The sequence below is a fragment of the Sinocyclocheilus rhinocerous genome, unplaced genomic scaffold (genome assembly GCF_001515625.1).
Source record: "Sinocyclocheilus rhinocerous isolate Xijiao unplaced genomic scaffold, SAMN03320098_v1.1 scaffold755, whole genome shotgun sequence".
Lineage (NCBI taxonomy): Eukaryota > Metazoa > Chordata > Actinopteri > Cypriniformes > Cyprinidae > Sinocyclocheilus > Sinocyclocheilus rhinocerous.
In genome coordinates, this window is record NW_015659385.1 from 839,800 (window position 1) to 858,501 (window position 18,702).

General features: G+C 35.9%; 2 protein-coding genes across 2 annotated transcripts in view; both read left to right on the top strand.

Annotated features, from left to right (window-relative positions):
- LOC107723682 (contactin-associated protein-like 5) overlaps positions 1 to 12,502 on the top strand; it is a 65,983-nt gene extending 53,481 nt beyond the window's left edge. Inside the window, exons 16-24 of the mRNA XM_016532393.1 lie at positions 2,538 to 2,708; positions 3,705 to 3,923; positions 4,030 to 4,269; positions 6,908 to 7,132; positions 8,670 to 8,803; positions 9,035 to 9,119; positions 9,660 to 9,863; positions 10,843 to 10,917; positions 11,524 to 12,502. Coding sequence (XP_016387879.1) covers positions 2,538 to 2,708; positions 3,705 to 3,923; positions 4,030 to 4,269; positions 6,908 to 7,132; positions 8,670 to 8,803; positions 9,035 to 9,119; positions 9,660 to 9,863; positions 10,843 to 10,917; positions 11,524 to 11,720 — 1,550 coding nt within the window. The 3' untranslated portion in view covers positions 11,721 to 12,502. The remainder of the gene's footprint in view (positions 1 to 2,537; positions 2,709 to 3,704; positions 3,924 to 4,029; positions 4,270 to 6,907; positions 7,133 to 8,669; positions 8,804 to 9,034; positions 9,120 to 9,659; positions 9,864 to 10,842; positions 10,918 to 11,523) is intronic.
- A 4,322-nt stretch (positions 12,503 to 16,824) lies between these two features.
- On the top strand, positions 16,825 to 18,337 carry LOC107723647 (taste receptor type 2 member 9-like). Its single transcript, XM_016532356.1, has 2 exons — positions 16,825 to 17,440; positions 17,472 to 18,337. The coding sequence occupies exons 1-2, from the start codon at positions 16,825 to 16,827 to the stop codon at positions 18,335 to 18,337; spliced, it is 1,482 nt and encodes a 493-aa protein (XP_016387842.1).
- Positions 18,338 to 18,702: the final 365 nt, after the last annotated feature.

An 18,702-nucleotide genomic window follows, 5' to 3' on the forward strand; every position in this document is an offset into this window, starting at 1 on the left:
TCTATCTATCTATCTATCTATCTATATACACACATTAATAAGAAATATTCAAGTTACATTTTCCTTTAATATTCTTTAATGATGGAGATCCCAGTAATCTCACAGAAGTTGTGAAATGGCTCCATTAAACAGACATCTGCTCAGGGGGCCAGTGGAAGAGCCTCTTTTCCTTATAATGGAGGAAGAGGACAAGGAAAAGGCCCTCAACAATCTCCTGGAACAGAAGTTTCCAGAGTGCCCTTCATATTTCATCTTGGGTTCAGGGGAGTTATTTTTGCAGGATTGTCATAACAAAATGTGCCTAAGAGTGAATTGTTCATTTGATACATTTTAATTTTAATTTATGCAAGATTGTCATGACAAAATGTGCCCAAGAGTGAATTGTTCATTTTCTAAATTTTCATGCAGGATTGTCATGACAAAATGGGCTTAATAGTGAATTGTTCATTTTATAAACTTCAATTTAATTATTGTGTACATTTTGATTGTTACTTTTAAAATTATGCTGCTGTTTGTGTGTGTGTGTGTTTTATTGAAATGTTTTAGTTTTCATATAGAAAAATGTATGATGCACGTGTTCTTGACTTTGGAGTAAACATTTATTTTGAATCTTGTGATTAAAGTATATTTCATATAAAATGCCCAGAAGTTTCAAACATTATTTTTAATATCACAAACAGGAAATTACTCGCATAATACAATGAAACGAATAACTGTATAGGTCTACAACTAAATTACACAAGATGTATATAATGTTTATAAAATGCTTAATATGTCATTATAAAATGCATACATACATAAAAGTATGACGTATTGTGTGTAATAAAAGCAAATTACCCCTTAAAAACCGTAAGGTGGCGCTACTCTGTTAAAAAAAAAAGTAAGCTACGCCCCTCACTTCCGGTTCTGTGGCTGCGGTTCTGAAACTGCTGGTGCTGCGGGTCTGCAGCTGGATACTATTGGACTCCCCGACAAAACAAACTGGATGAAGTGGCAGACAGCTTAACATTCCCCACACAGCATCTCAAGGCTGCCATCTGGAGGAGCTGGACTACCTACATATAGATAGATAGATAGATAGATAGATATACATTGCAACGTCATGAAGATACCTCAACCTGCTCTACCCCCTCAGTAAAGTTTTCCTTCCCTCTTTATTCAATTTAATTATTGTGTACATTTTGATTGTTACTTTTAAAATTATGCTGCTGTTTGTTTGTTTGTGTGTGTGTTTTATTGAAATGCTTTAGTTTTCATATAGAAAAATGTATGATGTACGTGTTCTTGACTTTGGAGTAAACATTTATTTTGAATCTTGTGATTAAAGAACGTAAGCTCCGCCCCTCACTTCTGGTTCTGTGGCTGCGGTTCTGAAACTACTGATGCTGCGGGTCTGCAGCTGGATACTATTGTTTTTTTTGGCCCCGAGAGTTGAAGAATGTTCAATTTTGAGTAAGACGCTGCGGTCATCACTGTCACTTTCTAGTCAGCTAACGAATCACAGTGGAGGAGAGGCGGGACTAATTCCGACCACCCTGCTTGTACAACGACTGAACAACAATGGAAATGTTAATATTGCTTGTCTCAGAGTATTTATGTCTTTAACAGATTGAATTGACAGACTACCATAATATTGTAATAAAAAGTAATGCTTGGAGAAACATTTCATTCGCTTTGCGTTTGCCATTACTTCAGCGGATATTCCATATCATAGCAACCACAGCATCTCAACAGAAAAACCGGTCACAGCTGGGCGTTTTCAGCAGAGCAACACCCATTAAATCATTCCCTTAGGTAAGGGGAAATCACGCCTTAAAGGGGTCATATGATACAATTTCAAGTTTTCCTTTCTCTTTGGAGTGTTACAAGCTGTTCATGCGTAGATAAGATCCCTAAAGTTGCAAAGACTAAAGTCTCAAACCCAAAGAGATATTCTTTATAAAATTTAAGACTCGTTTGTTTGTCGTTTCTCCGATCAGAAATGCAGACATGGTTTTATGTTTATGCGGCACAATACGCAACGCATCGCATAAAAAGACAGTATAAATCATTATAATCCGTAATTATGTCCCCACTGGATGCAACAAATGCCTCGTTTGTAATGGGTTTTATTCATTTTGTCTCGTCTCGCCGGGACACGGCATCACAGTATGATAAGGAGCGTAACATTTCCGTCACATGCTTGAGGTATCCGGCCAATCACAACGCACTGGATAGCTGGCCAATCACAACTCGCTTTTCAGACTGATGAGCTTTGTAAAAATCGACACGTTTCAGAAAGGCGGGGCAACACAAATATGCAAAGTAATGTTCTTTTTAGCAACGTCATATGACCCCTTTAAGTCTCATACTTAAGGGAAAAACTTAAGGTGCTTTATGCAACCGGGCACTGGCGTTTTCAGCTGGCAAAAAATGCTTTGGTGGACACGCAGCCTAGAGAGAAGAAAACAAGCAGACAGATAGCAGATAATTCAGTGTATAAAAGGAATATGTAAACAGTCAAATATATGACATTCATCTTTCTTCCTCTCTGTTAGAGTTCCTGTGGAATGCTGTATCTTTTTACCAAGCGGCTTCATATCTGCAGTTCCCGGCTCTCCAGGTGGAGCTTTCCCTCGATGTCTCCTTCTACTTCAAGACTGCTTCCCCCTCTGGGGTCTTTGTGGAAAACATGGGCATTCAAGACTTTATCCGGATTGAGCTGAGCTGTGAGTCCCGGCACATCTATAAGAAAGTGCCAATGTTAGATTTCTAATTGAGCAGTATAACATATAATGTTAAAAGAAAAAATCAAGATTAAACTTAGAAAAACTATCAATTTCTTAACAATTAGTTTATCCAATAGGTATAATGAATTAACAATGAAACAAAAAAAATTTCAGCATGCAGTTAGTTCATTTTGATTTTTTTAATATACTATTGTTCATTGTTCATGTTTGTTCGTAATACATAAAATAATTGTTCTTTTATACAACTTGAAATGTTAAACATTTATTGATGTATTCACTACTCTTCAAAGGTGTGAGGTTGGTAAGATTTTTAAAATGTTTTTGAAAGAAGTCTCTTATGCCCACCAAGGCTGAATTTATTTGATCAAAAAGACATTTGGAAATAACTGTTTTCTATTTTAATATACTTTAAAATGTTATTTATTCCTGTGAAGGCAAAGCTCAGTTTTCTGCAGTCATTACTCCACGTTATTCTTCAAATCTTTCTGATATGCTGATTTGCTGCTCCAGAAACATTTCTTAATAAAAACAGTTGAGCTGCTTAATATCTTTGTGGAAACCATGATACAATTTTTTCCCAGGATTATTTGAATAAAAAAAAAAATGTAAAGAACATTTATTTGAAACAGTATTATTCTATATATCATAAAAGTCTTTACTGTCAACTTAATGCATCCTTGTTGAATAAAATAATTATTTTCCTTGAAAAAAATCCTACTGAGCACAAACCTTTTTGAATTGTGTTGCATGAATAATCTACACTTACCAAGATAATACATGTTGTAAAATTATTGTTCATTGTTAGTTTATGTTAGCTATTGCAACTAACGTTAACATATAGAACCTAATTTTCAAATGTAACCATAACTTGAATGAACACTCAGGTATATTTGGTATTGTTTATCTATCTAGCACTTTTAGAAGTGTTAGTTTTCATTTGTTCAGACTTCTTTCCTCATGTTCCTGTTTACCCAGCTCCCTCAGCTGTGACTTTCTCCTTTAATGTGGGCGACGGGCCAGTAGTCCTGACCGTCAAATCTCCTGTGCCACTGAACGACAGGCAGTGGCATTGGGTTCGAGCCGAGCGCAATGTGAAAGAAGCATGCCTGCAGGTCGACCAGCTGCCCCTGCGGATCATAGAAACCCCACCTGATGGACACCTTCGCCTTCAGCTTGGAAGCCAGCTGTTTGTTGGTAAAATAAGAGGAGTTGTTTATTCAGTCCAATAGTATGCATCTGCCTCTGAAAAGTATTTCTGATTACTCTTTTTTTCCCCATAATTTCCTCTTTTATCTCTCAGGGGGCATAGCCACAAGACAAAGAGGCTTTCTTGGATGCATTCGAGCATTTAACGTGAAAGGAGTGAATTTTGACTTGGAGGAACGGGCCAAAGTGACACCAGGAGTGAGTTCAGGGTGCGCTGGTCACTGTAGCAGCTCAGCTGGGCTCTGCCACAATCGGGGGAAATGCATTGAGAAAAGCAGCGGTTACATGTGCGACTGCACTAACTCTGCTTATGGGGGACCCTCTTGCACAGAAGGTAATATTCTAAATTTGGATCAATAAATTAAACCTTTTATAACTGTTAAATCAAGTAATACACAGAAAACTAATAATAGGAATAAAATAAAGCACTTAAAAAGACTATTCATAATAACTAATAAGATGTTTAATTTGAGAGAATCCATGTTTTACTTTAGATGAACATCAAATAAACAGAATATAATAAATAAATAATTAGAATGTAAAATGCATTTCCTTTTTAATAAACAGATTCAATCTAACGATTAAAATCCTGAATCTAAAATAGAATTATTTTGCAGACAGTTATTAAGCAATAATGAATGCTTCCAGCAGCATCATCTTTGTCTCGGACCTGATGAAACGGCCATGTAATATGTGACATGAATTCATGGATGACTTAGTGACGTCTATATATTTGCATAATGTACCTTAAAAATAATTTAGCCATATGTCAGTGGGCAAGCGCTGCCAGTCTTTGAATAACTCTGCTCTATCAAAGGCTCTCTGATGCTGGATTGGAGAGCTTTGATGTTGCCTGTATGAGCACTGAAGGCACAGAAGTCTCGGAGGCGTATGTGTTGAGTGGGATTTTTGAACATCTTGATGTACAGAATCTAAAAAAAAAGCTACTTTTTACACAAGTTTCTTCAGTTTACAAAAGCTGCCCTTCCATTATGACAGAACAACAAAGTATTAATGACTTATCTTAACCTTGCTGTTTGAATTTGCCACTTTCCTTGTGTGGGTGGTTTGTTCTAGCATCTTGTTAATGTAAGTTAGGCCATACTGGCAGACATACTTGAAAACATACCTCAGATTTTATTTTTTTCCCAGAAATATAGTGTTATATAATCTGTCCGTAAACAAGAAGGGAAAATCTACACATTTGTATTCACGAAGACATCAGAAAGTCAGATGTGCATTAAGCTGCCTTTCTTTAGTTTGATCTGATGAGCTGAGGATGAGATGAGAAAGTCTGACTGTTCTGTTCTCTTGCCTCAGTCTGTCTGTCTGATAGTCTGTATCTAATAGAGCCTGCCATTATGATGATGCACATTATTCAAATACAGACAGAAGAACATGTAATTATAAATGCCAAAGTACTTGTTCTGATTTTTGCTGCAATAGTCGTTGACGTATTATGATATTGGGAATGTTTAATATCTCAATTTTTAATCTTCTCTGTGTGTTCTTTGCCTGTCTTTCTGTCTGTCATCTCTGTATGTTCTCTGTCTATCTCTCTGTCTGTCTGTCTTTTTCCTGTTTCACTTGAAAATGTTTCACATTTGCGGAAAATGGCTTGCAAATGATGTTTCTTGTTGACTTGTTGAGCAGCCTGCAAACTTAAAGGATAAAACTTCTAACTTCTAGCAAACCTAAAACGTTTAACATTAACACTCAGACTGTTTTTTTTTTCTAATAATTTCCATTTTTTTACAAGCACTAGGACACATTTTTCAATACTTAGCTCAGTTTTTCAAAACTCTTCACACAGCTCTCCTAATCAACTTGGCACAGCAGTTGATCTCACATTCAAAATGCACTAAAACTACCAAAACACTTCATACATGTCTGCAATCAAGTCATTCTTTCATAACACCACCAAAGATTGTCACCCAACAAAAACACTTAACACTAACAACAGGTTTTGGTCACACTTTATTTTAAGGTCCAATTCTCGCTATTAACAAACAATTAACGACAAATTTTGTCTCAATAAACTACTAATTTGCTGCTTATTAATAGTTAGTAAGGTAGTTATTTAGTTTAGGTATTGGGTAGGATTAAGGATGTAGAATATGGTCATGCAGAATATGTGCTTTATAAGTACTAAAAAACAGCCAATATGTTTTTAATAGGCATGCTAATAAGCAATTAGTTGATGGTGAGAATTGGTCCCTATACTAAAGTGTTACCCAGGTAGAATTATACAATGTTTTATTTTGTAAAATATCTTTACAAAACAAGAATGACAGCTCTCCACTATTTAGAATTCACTTCAGTATATTTTACATGGTTCATGTTTACATTACAGTACAAATTGTTCTAAAGTTTGTCCCCTTCTGTACAGATGGGCATAAAATGGATAGACTAACACCTGTGCAGGTGTTCAGCTATATCATTTTTTAGATTTAGAATATATTTAAATATGGTTTTACTGGTGAAATGTAGCAAATTGCCGTCTTATTCAGTTCTGTATTACTTTAAGTTTTGAACTTTAAGTTTAACAGTTTGAAAAGAGCATTTAAACGTGAAAATTGGCCTGTAGATACATAGACTTTTGGTGGTGGTTGTGTCTGAGTGAGAAAATAATTTATGTACTTTGAACAAATTAGTCATTATACATATTTTTTTGCCAAAGCATTGGAAAATGATCCACAGTTTAGCCTAGAAAACCCACATAGTTGTGCTCACTGTGTGAAGAGTTTTGAAAAAGTGACCAAAGTGTTGAGAAATTGGTTGTAGAGATTTTTATCGTTTACTAAATTATGCATGGCCGTTGCTTGTAGAATCAATTGATATAAATGTATGCATTATCAAGCGTCACATACCCCCCATTAAAAGTGTTTAAACAAAACTCGTAGGAAATCAGGTGTACTCCGATTAGATTTATAGCCAGTGACAATATCCATCTGGTCTTTTTATGTCCACAGAGGTGTCCATGTCCTTTGAAAGAGGAGCGTCGGTCACCTACATTTTTCAGGAGCCATTCTCTGTCATACAGAACCGGTTGGCCGCAGTGCTGTCTGTCCCTTCTCAGTACAGCAAGACCAGAGACAACATGGCACTGAGTTTCCAGACCGCACAGAGTCCTGCCATGCTGCTCACAGTTAACACCCTCAGGCAGCAGTATGTGGCCATCATCTTAGCTAGGAATGGTGAGACTGCTGTGCAAACGTATATTATTCTCAATGCTGAATGACATTAGTTTATGAAATGTTTATATGTCTATAATAGGGATATTGCAGCACTAAATGAATTACCTACGTCCCCTGTTATCTGGAATAATGTACTGCGAGATTAAATTTAAAGAAACATAAAAAGTTATAGTTCTCCGATTGTGTTCTTCTCTAATTAGATTTAGGCCACAAGGCCATTGATTAATCCTGCTCATTTGGTTCTTAAACTGTCAGTTTTACAGCCTTGTAGATCACTAGAGGTGCTAGAATCATAGTAAATCACAATTAACTAGCAAAACATTAACAGCCCAAACTAGATAAGACATTGTTATATAACCAAAGCTGTTAATTTCATGCTGTTCTGCAGGCTTGCATTAAAACTCTTAAAAGAACAGTTCACTCAAAAATGAAAATTTTGTCATCATTTATTCATTCTCATGTCATTCCAAAACCATATGATATTGTGGAGAGTTGTTAGGGCAGTATACTTATCTTTTCTATGCTTTGAAAGTGAATGGTAACCAAAATGTGTCAAGCTCCCCAATGACAAAAATACTAAAAGTGAAATAAACATTATATATATATATATATATATATATATACATCAAATTAAAATTTAAATAAAAACTAAAAATATATATATTTACATCAGAAGATAGTATTGAAAACATACGGACTGCTGATACTTTTTGTCATTTTTGGTTACCATTTATTTTTATTGCACCAAAACGAGCAGCATGAGCTTTGCCCTGTAAGGTTTGTGTTCCATGGAAGAAAGAAAATCTTACATGTTTGAAACATGAGGCTGAGTAAAGAGCTGTGCTTTTCAGATCAATCATGCCTTCACCCAGCTTACCAAAATATGGATTTTTATTGTGCAACACTCATTCCTACATAATAGTACCACCCACATTCTTGTTGAGCTAAATCCAATCACACAATGCTTTTTAGAAATATTGACAAAAAAGTGTTAAGTGCAGTAATCCTTGGCGTACAAAGAAAGTCAAGAGATGTCTCAAATATAACTGTAACAACTTTGTGAGGGAATTTCAGCACGACCTACACCTTGACCCTTTATCTGCACTATATGTGTGTAGGAGGGACAAATAAATGTGTATTGACAAATTCAATACAGAGTAAAGGCTAGAGGCTGCCAGTGAATTAATATTTATAATTTTTTAGAACAGCTGCTAAGGTTCTACATAGTCTATATATAAACACGTTGTCTCATAGACTTATGCAAGACTCTTCTTGGGAGCTGGAGCTGTGAAGTCCATCTGCTGAGCTCTGTAAGAACGCTACAGGATGACTCACAATTATATTGGAACATACATAATTCACCATGACTGGAGTTACATGGTTTTAATTTTTGCTTGACTAATCCAAGTACCACATGGATAATAAAATGGATTTTTACAATGATTTACAACATGCTCCCAAAAAAATAATTCATCCCTGACTACAGCTATAAGTAACTTTTGCCAAATATGTTAATGCATTGATCTGTTCCTCTCAGGGAGTTTACAAATCTGGTACCAACTGCATAAGGAGAAGAGACCGGATGTGTTCATCCCCATCTTGAGCAGCCTGGCAGATGGACGGCTGCATAGAGTTCACATCCAGCGGGAGGGAAAGGACGTGTTTGTTCAGGTGTTATATTTCAATACATACATGAAACATGCATAAACATGCGTGTTTACACTGAATTTGTTTGAAACACGAGATCAATATACAAAGCAATACAGATAGTTTTGAAAAACAGCCTGTTTAGTACATTGATTACTGAATCAGCTACAGTGTAATAATAATAGCTTATTATAATTTCATTGCATTCTATGCAATTTCTCATGTATTCATTCAATTGCTCTTGATTTTTCTTAGGTTGACCATGAAAATAAGAAGTACACCCTTTCATATGATGCAGCATTTAACTCTATGAAGTCACTGACCCTGGGAAAAGTCACAGGTAATGAATATAATTGTTCTTGTTTAAAAAGACTCTAATCAAATCCTTTGAGGGGAGAAAAGTGGCAAAGAAAGCATTTTTTTTCACATTATCTGTGATATGGATTCAAAATATCTACATTCATACTCATCTTTATGTTGTTTTGCTCCTGAAGTTTTCCAGCTAAATAGCACCATGACTTTTCAGAACCTGTCATGATGCTTGATGGGTCTGAAATTTCCCCTTTCCTGACAAATTAGACAAGAGTGATTCAACAATGAAGGCTGACTGTTTGAAACCTTTTATCTTTTTTCAGTCTCTCAAAGTGTCTAGCAGTCATGAAGCACATGTATTAACGGTGAATGAGCAGGATTGTGCTTGTGTCTGAAATATTCAGGGGTTTGAAACTAGTGAACCTTTGTGGGTTCCTGCCTGTCTGTAATTGTAACTTTTGATATAAATGCTCACAATAGCTGTACACAGTGTTTTTGATGAGTAATTACTGTTCATATGTATGACAGAAACAATCTCTGACATGCATGCTTTTCTTTTTCCAAACAGGAAGTGATGTCTTGGACGATGAGGTAGCTCATGCTGGGTCCAAAGGCTTCATTGGCTGCTTCTCATCTGTCCAGTACAACCACGTTGCTCCACTGAAAGCGGCGTTATTGAACCGAGGGAGCTCTCTAGTCAGCATACGAGGACATTTACTGGAATCAAATTGCGGAGCATTAGCTGACCTTTCAACCTCTGTATCTCGTCTTGGTAAGTTCTTGGAAATAAATACAAAAATAATTAAGCTGTTTGAGAATAGAAAGCTTTTGCCTTTGAGTGCATTATATGCATAGCATTTCACCTCTGTACAATTTAAGGAATATTTTTAGGATTGAATGTTGTCAGACATGTCATATCCATAATTTAAATATCGATTTGAAAAGAAGGGGCATCACAATATGTGTTTGGTAGGAAACATATCCCAGTTGCCTTATAATTCACCACGGTAATTGTGATAACAGTGGGTCACAGGTCTGCTTTAATGAAATGACACATGTATTGCAGTCACCTGGTGTGCGTTTTTGTGTTTTGAATGGCTTATGTGGCTTTATGGTTATTGTAGGCATAATAAAGTCGTCCTGTGGTTGGGTTAGTTATGAGAAAAATAGATGCAATTTATAAAACGAACACTTAAGAAATAGTTGCAGTGAGCATGGTCCAAGTTTTATTTCATATAAAAACTAATGTGATTGTATATGGGAACCAACATAGTTTGTACTTATTTTATCTGACATTATTTATCTTTTCAATGATTTCTTGAAAAATGTACTGAGCATGTATGCTATTTTTTTTGCAAACTGGTTTATAATATTTGTTATAATATTATTGGTTTAAAAAAAACATAAAATGCACAAAGACATCATTGATTTAAGAAACATTTTTTTTCTTATGAGGATATCTATGCAGAATTGTAAAAACATTTTACATAGAGTTGCCAAGCAACCATAGCACTAATCTACCTTGTAAATTAAATGAATAGATTTAGAAACGAAATTAACTTTTCGCTTCTGAATGTTAGAGATATTTATAAAAGAAAATGTAATGCAGTGAAAAGGAAGTATAATCAGCATTGTGAAAAACAAAAGGGTTGGACCCTTAAAATGTAAAACAACTGCATCTTGCCCATATATCTCTTTACAGTTTAAACTGTGTTGTATTTCTGTGTGATGCATGTGTCACCTTTCTGTAGATCATGGAGAGGAGGTGGGAAAAGATAACGAGCATCACGAAGACGACAGCCAGCCCGATTCAGCTGTAATCGGAGGTTTGTTTTACCACCTCAGTCTGCTTCATTGTTTCATTCGTAACAGTCAGTGAAGTATGAAATGAGCTTTCACTATCACACATATTGTTTATGTTCATCTTTCCTTTTTGCTCTCTTTATTTCAGAAATGGGTAATGATTTTGTATTGGTAATTTGTTGTGCGCAGTAACTCATGGTAATAAAATCTCCATTGAAACTGTCACAAGGGATTGTTCACTGTTAGCTATTTGTTGGCAGCATAAATTTTCCATTAAATGAGAAATATAGTTATGATATGTGAGACTGTGGGAGTGTTGCATTCACTGGCATTTTATATTTTTATTTTATTTTATTTTCAAATCCTGTCAAGCTGAACTTGTATTGAACATAGGACTTTCACACAAGATGTAACCGTTTTAATCATCTTCTAAATTGTAGTCCATGCAAACCTGAATCAGTTTTTTTTTCCTTTTAGCTAAATAAGACTTAACCTTTTTTTAAAAATGCCTTGACAAATTTTGGTTTGCTCCTTTGTGCTTTTTTTAAATGCAAGAATGTGTTCTGTGTGAACGGCCCCATTTCCAATTCAAAACACCTTATAAGTTGAGTGTCCGTTCTGATTTGCAGGTGTGGTGACAGCTGCTGTCTTCAGTACCCTCTGTGTGCTGGCAGTGATGACTCGTTTCCTTTACCAACATCGACAAGCTCAAAGAACTGCAAGACTCCAAGAAAAGGAACACCAACATAGCCTTGAAGCTGCTTACAGGGCAGAGTTTCACCTTCACAACTCCATGAGAGACAGCATGCAAGAGTACTACATCTGATGGACAGTCTTGTAGCTTTCGGTTCAGCTATCAGTTCCTCCCATGTCTCCTTCAGCAAATGTGTCGTGAGGCCCTTTCTATCCGGTAAGGACGGTTAGTTGGAGATTTCCTCACTTTGGAAACAGTGGAATCTTCTGATCTGTGTAAGTAGTAGCTTGTAGTTTTCACAGTGCTTGCCCCAAGTGTTGGATTAATCAACATTAGGTTATTTATGGGATGTGAGTGGTGTGTTAGGAGGTGTTTGTATTAATTCAATAATATGCCCTCTGGATAGAAACTGAAATGGAGAGTGTCATCTTTAGTGCATGAATGCAGATGCAGATTCTGAAGTGTTAATCATACTATTAACAAAGCAAACTAAACACACATATTTTAAGCCTGTGACATTTTTTTTAGGTTGCCAGAAACATCTTCAAAGTGGCAACATTGTGAGAGGAAGGCCTGGTACATTATTTAAATAATATAATGCTTCAGGTCGAGGGAAGTAGCCTGTCCAAACTTGATTTATAATTTTACGTTACTCTGCCTCATAGCTAAGAATAAAATGTGTCCATGTGGAAACATGCAGGACAATTTTAAATGGCCCTTTAGGACATTATTTTAGTTTCACGAAGAAGCTGCTAACAGAGACCGAACTCATTCAGTAAAGTAACTTAATTGAAAACATTTGCAGAAATATTGTAGAGTTGAACATTATGCTTCCTAATGTAACATTACCTGTCTGTGTTATGTGAAATATCTGCCATATTGATAATGAACAAATTCTAAGAGGTCAGTAAGATTTTTTTAATTAATGCTTTTATTCCGGAAGGGTGCATTAAATTGATCAAAAGTGACAGTAAAAATATTTATATTTTTATTTCAAATAAATGCAGTTTTTTTTTTTATCTTTTATTTATCAAAGAATAACAGTTTCCACAAACATATTAAGAAGCATGACTATTTTCAACATTGATAGTAATAATAATTGTTTCCTGAGCAGCAAATCAGCATTTTAAAATGAAATATCATGTGAGACTGAAGACTGGAGTATTGGCTGCTGAAAATTCAGCTTTGCCATCAAAGGAAAAAAATACATTTAAAATAATAAAAAATAACATATTTCATAACAATACTGTTTTTGCTGTATTTTTGATCAAATAAATGCAGCCTTGGTGAGTAGGGGTGTAACAGTTCACAAAATTCACGGTTCGGTTCAATACGACACAGTGGTGTCACGATTCGGTACGTTTTCAATAGGGGGGGCGGGGAGGTTGGGTAATTGCTTTCATCGCAATGTTGGAAATATTTATGTTTTATAGGCCTACCATGAAGGCGAGCCAATGGATATCACTAGAAAGTGAAAGTAAAAGCGGAATGACGGAGCTTTCGGCATCTGACGCCGCATATTCTCTCAAAGACGACGAGAGACGAATCTACTTCAATATATGCTGATAATGGTATATAGCTAACTGTTTTCATTTATACCCTTAATATTTCTCTTGTGGCCCGTACATAGTAAAAAAAATGAGAAGAAACGTATTTGGTGTTAAACAGGGTGTTTTTGAAAGTCTGCGTTTTAAATAGGCTAAATAAAGCTTTTTATTTCATTGATTTTTATTGATGACTGCAGTGTTAATATTTTAATTATAGGCCTATAATTAATTGTAGCCTATAATAGACCTGTTTTAAAATACCTTTTTTAAAACATTTTAATTGAGGAGCAAATAGCCTTATCTTTTGTTGTCCTCGCAGCACGTCAGTTATGCGGTAATATTGCAGGGCAAATTAATTGTTATTTTAATTTAATAATGATATTTTTATTAATTTAATAATTAATTAATTTTTAATTAATTAATTATAATTAATTTTATTAATAAAAGTAACTTAAAAATAACAATGTAACAGGGCTACATTAATTGAAAATGCCAAATCCTCTTAATATTGCCAATAACTGATGTTTTTGACAATATTTCTGGCTGTCGTCGATACAAGATCATCGTCTTTCAACGCACCCCAGCAAGGGGAGGATATCGCGGGGCAGACAGCACGTTGTTTTGTCATTTGGGCTGCCTTCTTGCAGTGGCACTGAGAACATTATATTTCACACACTTTAAGCTCTTTTATTTCCCTTTTATAAATCGTTCAGTTTGTAATGCATACCGAACCGAAAGCCTCATACCGAATGCGGTGTATTGTTGTTACACCCCTATTGGTGAGCATAGAAGACTTCTTTCAAAAATATATATTTTTTTAAATCTTACGGACCCCAAACTTTTAAACAGTAGTGTGAGTGTAGATTGACTGAGTTGTTCTAGTTACCTGGATATGTGTCTATTTTTACACGAGTTGTGAACTGATGATGGAAATTTCCCGGTGTTTAACCTTGCTGTGTTACACTAACGGTGTGAATCACGATCACAGATGTGAACTGAGGTGAAACTGGTGACATAGGCTGTCCTGCCCTCCCTGAGACAATCTGACAATCCGTTAACATCTGCTATTATCATCTGTTTCTGGAGGCTCAACATTAACATGCAGTGACACAGAATTGCATGTAAAGTTTGACTAAAATACATTGCGCATTCCACTAGAAATCAGAGACCATTCCTTTGAAATCCAATCATCTTCGAGATCAGAGATCAGATCACCCGAGACGGATGATAATATCAGATGTCTTTGTCGTCCCTGTCTAAAATCGTAAATGCCACTGAGTCTCCACCATCAGTTCACAGCATCTAAATGACAAGAAAAACACTAGACATCCTTCAATGAGCTGGATAACCAAGAATCTTCAAAGACAATTCTGAGTAGGTCGTAACTGTAGCAGGTAGTCCTTTAATATTTGCCTGTAATATAAAATCAGTATTGACTCTGAACAAAAGATTTGGTTGCACTTTATTTTACAGTATGTGTACTTACATTGTACTTACCTAAGGAAGTACTGGGTAATAAAAGGTAACTACGTGGATTAAGGTTAGGTTTAGGGGTAGGTCCAGGGTTAGTACCTACTGTAGTTATTACCCAGTTATTGTAATTACTATAAAAACTACATAACATGTACATGTGGAACAGGACTTTAAAATAAAGAGCTACCAAGGATTTTGTCATGCTTATACGTTTATACCTGTGGTTGTTAAAAAACAACCACTTCCTTGAAAGTCTATCAAATTAACACAAAAAGTGTTAACTGTTCTTTACTCCAATACACAAGATAATCTTCGTACCGTAAGTGGCATTGTATTTTTTATTTTTTCCAGATGATCTTTCGTTCTTTTTCCCAGCTAACACAGAGATAGTTGTATTATGTAGGACTGGACTGACAGATCTTTCTCTTTCTCTTTGGAAACTGAAGTGTCCTTTGATATATTTCTCTCTCAAACTATTTTGTACCTCTATTGATATTAATTATTTTAGGGGCTGTTTTGTATGAATGTAAATGTACAGCTATATTGTAAATACATGTTTAATAAAAAGAGACTTTTTTCATTATTGTGCCACATTTGTGAGTAAGTACTCGTTACTAAAATTGCATTTAATAATTCAGATGGCTTTTGAGGATTTCTTTAATCTGTAGATTTTTCCCAATAGGTTTCTGTACTGTACATTTACAGTATAGAAGTAAGGTCATGTAAGAGCATTAAATGGGACAGCTGATGTGAAAATGACTGTGTGCACTTTATAGGGCTGTGCAATTAATCGCATGCGATTGTCATGCGCATCTCGTCAGTAAAGCCGGTTCTGTGATTGGTAGTAAATCGCCATCACCTGCTTTCAGATGGAGCGGCATTTACTACACAAAACCGTAGTTCACTGACAAGCTACGCAATATCGCGTTCATAATCGCAAATGAGTCGCTTTCGATTATGAATGCAATATTGCCTAGCTTGTCAGTGAACTACGGCTCTGTGTAGCAAATGCCGCTCCATCTGAAAGCAGGTGATGGAGATTTACTACTAATCATGGAACCGGCTTTACTGACGAGATGCACATGACAATCGCATGCGATTAATTGCACAGCCCTAGCACTTTATCTTTATAGCACAGTAATATGTCTTTAAAACCTCCAGCCTGTAAAGTAGTTTACTCTCATTTCACATTACAGTTGCTCTCACAATATAATTACTTTAACTGATTTATTCATTTCCTTCATTCACATAAGGAACGATAATATGTGTTTCTCCTTTTTTTCACAGAATAAATTAAATGGTTTATCAAAAAGATTTGCCTTTTTTCCAGGAGTAATTTGAATGATCTTTGTGCGTGTGTAGACCTTTTATTTAACTCAATGCAATTGTCTTTTACATACTGTATGAAGATGACACTCAAAAACAATATGCAGCATCATTACCAATGCAAATATCACATAAAGGTTTGCATAATCTTGGTTAATGGTTAATTAAACATTTTGATACAGGAGCCCAGCTGCATCATCCATTTGCAAAACTGAACAATGAGTACCAATGATGAAAACTGTCTTAAGGTTTTAGTGATGAGCAGAGCCGATCTGCATAGGGCCCCCTTGCTCTCAAAGGTGATTTAATTTTAGTTTCGTATTTGAATTTGGCCAGCGGTTATGAAAACATGAATGATCATTTATTTTAATGCGGTGCGCTGTCGCCCTTTCTACGTAAAAATCAGTCAAATCATGTAATGTGAATGTCGTACAGTCTTGCTCGAGACTAAACAACGAGTTGAAAGCGTACCGAGCCGCAGAAGAGACACTGTTTCTGAAGCTCTTTCCGCGATTCGAGACGGAGTGAAACATGGACAAATGCGTTTTATTCATTCGTTCATAACCACTCATACAAAAGAATCTATAGGTTTACAGTCAATAAAATGAAGGTGTTTATAAATAAAATATTGTTTGAGAATATTATTCAAATAATGTTTGCAGTTGCACTGATTACGTAACACTTGAAGATGAGCATGTGGATAGTTCTGTTTTAATCCATGTAAGAATGTGTGTCATTTGTTTATGGTAGGCCGTCAAGCCACATTTAATTTACCAACCTATTTTACTTTGACCTTATATCATTTATTTGTTGTAATAAAAGCCAGGGTGTATCAGGAACAGCAGGACATTTGCAGGACAGTCAGCAACTGATTCGAGGCGACAGTGAAGATGGAGCCATGGCTATATGTTTTGCTCTCCAGTCCCCTTTGCCTCACAGCAACCTTTTTCAACATCGTCTTCTCTTTTTGCCTAATGAGACCAGTCGCTGGAGTGATGCTTCGCAATCCACTGCGCTTCTTGTTAATTGTTGTGTTATTCAATTCAACATTTCAACAACTGGTGAATGTGCTGACCATTGTTATGCTGCTTTTTGATGCACCTTTCTGGCTTCAAACGCTAACCAGAGCTTTGATTTATCAGTTTTTCTGCGCCAACTTCTCATGCAATGCCTGGATCAGCATTTTCTACTACATTTCTATTGTTCCTCAACAACATCCCATCTTTATCTGGATTAAGAGGAATATGAATGCCATATTATATATCGGCTTCATTCTGAATCAAACAGTGCTTCTAATATCTTTGTCTATGGGAGCAGTTATGTATTTTTTGCTCTGGCCTGTCCCAAACAATTTCACTTCACCTGAACTAAACAAAACATCACCAGCAGAAAGCTTAGAGTCAGACCTGTATTTATTTCATGTGGCTAATTTTACATATTTGCTATATTGCACGTGTCCGCTGTTCACATTATTATTCTCTTGGGGCAAAACCTTTGTTTATCTGCGTGAACCAGTGAAGATGGAGCCATGGCTTTTTCAACATCGTCTTCTCTTTTTGCCTAATGAGACCAGTCGCTGGAGTGACGCTTCGCAATCCACTGCGCTTCTTGTTAATTGTTGTGTTATTCAATTCAACATTTCAACAACTGGTGAATGTGCTGACCATTGTTATGTTGCTTTTTGATGCACCTTTCTGGCTTCAAACGCTAACCAGAGCTTTGATTTATCAGTTTTTCTGCGCCAACTTCTCATGCAATGCCTGGATCAGCATTTTCTACTACATTTCTATTGTTCCTCAACAACATCCCATCTTTATCTGGATTAAGAGGAATATGAATGCCATATTATATATCGGCTTCATTCTGAATCAAACAGTGCTTCTAATCTCTTTGTCTATGGGAGCAGTTATGTATTTTTTGCTCTGGCCTGTCCCAAACAATTTCACTTCACCTGAACTAAACAAAACATCACCAGCAGAAAGCTTAGAGTCAGACCTGTATTTATTTCATGTGGCTAATTTTACATATTTGCTATATTGCACGTGTCCGCTGTTCACATTATTATTCTCTTGGGGCAAAACCTTTGTTTATCTGCGTGAACATATGAAAAAGATGGGACAGAGCGGTGAATCTTTTTCCCAACCCCAACAGAAGAGCCAGATGCGGGTCACAGTAACAGGCATGGTACAGGCAGCCCTGTTTCTGCCCAGCAGCCTATGGACTATAGCAGTTGCTTTCCTCTACATAACGGACCTCTTCGAAATGGTTGATCCCAATAGATTTGTCACAATGACATTCTGCTCGATGTCCAGTTTGGGAAATTTACTGTGTTTTGGATTCTCCCAGTCTGTGTTTCGCCATGGAATTGTAAGTGTCATTAACAAACTAAAGAGACACAAATGAGATCTTAGGATTCTCACCGTTTATTATGTGATCTGATTATCTGATGTGAGCAAACGTATGTTTTGAACATGTAGGATCTAACCTATATTTTCACGTTAGTAAAATTTAAATAGGAAATGTATGGAAATTAACAATAATATTTTTAAGGGAAGACAATGTTGTAAATGTCTGTAACTCAGTGGTTTTTGTGCTTTATGTGAAGTTTTGCTATAATATTCCCATATTCCTCTTCTTTGAATTACAAATCAACAATTTATCCATAAACAAGAGTAAGAGCTGTCATTAACTGCAACCCACAGCTATAACTATTAGATAATTGTAACAATACACTGAAAAAAAATGGTGTAGAAACAATATTCACTCAG